Source organism: Pteropus vampyrus, unplaced genomic scaffold, assembly GCF_000151845.1.
Source record: "Pteropus vampyrus isolate Shadow unplaced genomic scaffold, Pvam_2.0 Scaffold10884, whole genome shotgun sequence".
NCBI classification, from domain to species: Eukaryota; Metazoa; Chordata; class Mammalia; order Chiroptera; family Pteropodidae; genus Pteropus; species Pteropus vampyrus.
The window spans coordinates 1-2,015 of NW_011899665.1; the positions used below are offsets into that span (position 1 = coordinate 1).

At 59.6% G+C, this 2,015-nt stretch overlaps 1 protein-coding gene across 1 annotated transcript; it reads left to right on the forward strand.

Moving 5' to 3' along the window:
• Nucleotides 1-389: 389 nt before the first annotated feature.
• Nucleotides 390-2,013, forward strand: LOC105310757 (transmembrane protein 79-like; the record flags this gene model as incomplete). Its single annotated transcript, XM_011386871.2, has 2 exons — nt 390-759; nt 1,542-2,013. A coding segment is annotated over exon 2 (429 nt), but the record flags the coding sequence as incomplete, so codon positions are not given.
• Nucleotides 2,014-2,015: the final 2 nt, after the last annotated feature.

Here is a 2,015-nt window from a genome sequence, read left to right on the forward strand (position 1 = left end):
GCAAGGTGTTAGGGGGCAGAGGCTGTGGACTCCTTGTAATGGGAACTAGATTCCCTTTACGCCACTACGGTTCTGGTCCCAGCCGACCTTCTTTCTGTCTGTTTTTTAAACAGCCCAGTCTTTCCCACTCCTTGGCCTTTGGCTTACGGTCCCTCCCCTTGCCTGGAGCACTCTGATTTCCCTTCACATCTCAGCTCCAATGGCACCTTGGCAAGAGGTTTGTCCTACTGAAATTGTTTTATTGATTTAGTTGCTAGGCTTCTTTATGATCTGTTCCCCTCAAGGGCAAAGACCTTGCCTGTTATCTTGTCTCCTGGATGATCTGTGCTTAGAATAGTGCCTTAGCTAACAATAGGTGCTCAATAAATACCGAATGAGTAAGTGTAGAAATTCCACTCTTTTCTGGGTAGTCCAAACTACACCAAGCACTCTTTGATGCACAAACCCCATGGTCCCCCTCTGCCTTCCTGAGCTGGGAGCTCCCACACTTCCCATTTGCTAGAACTCAGACTTATTTCTATGCCCAGCTGCACTCCCACTTTCGGAGGGATGACATCCTCCGCCCATGCTTTTTCTGTCGGCAGATTCAGCAGGGCGGGACCTGCCCCTTTAATCTGGGCTCCACCTGCTCTGGTCAGACTGGTTTGGAGATACAGGTCTCCCTTTGAGGGAGACTGGAGGAATACTTGCACAGCCAGAAGGGAGCTGGGCGGCTCCTTCCCAGACGCTGCGAGGACCCTCTGCCTCTCCAGATGGAAAGTAAGAGGGTGTCAAAGATCCGAATGTCAAGGAGTGGGGGGCCCTTGCGGAGGTAGAGGCAGGGGTCAGCCCCATCAAGAAGCAGTGGGACAGAACAGACGGCAGGGGGAGGAGAGACCGGAGAGGAGGCAGGGGGGCAGCTGCCACGGGACCTCGAGGGCAGAGTGCACAGACCCGGGCCCTTGGAGCTGGCCAGGGTGGGCTTGTGAGGAGTTTGGAAGCTGCCCAAGTACCCAGGCTCAAACGATAAAACAGGGTGTACTCATGCCGCCAGTTCCTGGGGACAGATCTGTTGGCAAATCACTAGTATCAGTTGCCAGGAAGAGTCCGAGCGGGGTCTGCAGGGAGAAGGGGAGGTTCGAAGGTGAAGGAGGAGGCTTCTGTGTCCCCGAGGAGGTCCTCGGTCGGTGGCAACTCTGGGCAAAGCTCTAGGTACCTTTCCTTCCTCCGGGTCCTGCATTGGGGTGGCCATGACCCCGGGGTTTTTGGTGGAGGGGTAGAAGGCGTGGGCGGGGGCTGGCCCAGCCAAAGGCCTGTGCCCCCGGACTCACCCTCCCCTGCTGGATGGCCTTCGATGTCGTAAGGGTGTCTCCATGTCAGCTGCTCACTGCTCTCCCACCTCCCTGTTCCAGCACCTTCCGCCACACCATGTCCTCCCAAAGGTTCCCGAGGGGACTAAAGCCCACGAGACTGGCTGCCCTGCAGAGTTCCAGTTTCGTCCACCCGTCCTCAGGGCCAGAGGACGGGGCCCTCTGACGAAACTTACCTCTGCTAACCTCCAGGGTGACATGACCTCACGGTAGACCCCAGAACCGAGGCCCCAGGATGACGGAACCCGAGACCCTGGCTCTGTTGGAGGTGAAGGGGTCTGAGGCCCCCGAGAAGAGCGCGCCCCAGGCCTTGGTCCCCAATGGCGGGCAGCCCGAGGGGGAAAGCGGGGCTGAGTCCCCTGGCGCTGAGTCCCCCAGAGTGGAGTCATCAGCCGGGTCTCCCGCAGCTGGAGAGGGGACTGAGGATGGTCTAGACAGCACCGTGAGTGAGGCTGCCACCCTGCCTTGGGGAACCGGCCCCCAGCCCAGTGCTCCGTTTCCAGACCCGCCCGGCTGGCGGAACCTGGAGCCCGAGCTCCTGGAGGTGGAGCCGCCCAGCAAGCCGGAGGGCCTGCCAGAGGATGACACTGACCCGCTGCCCGAGAAGGCGGCCCGGGCCTGCGTGCCCATCGACCTGCAGTGCATTGAGCGGCAGCCCCAGGAGGC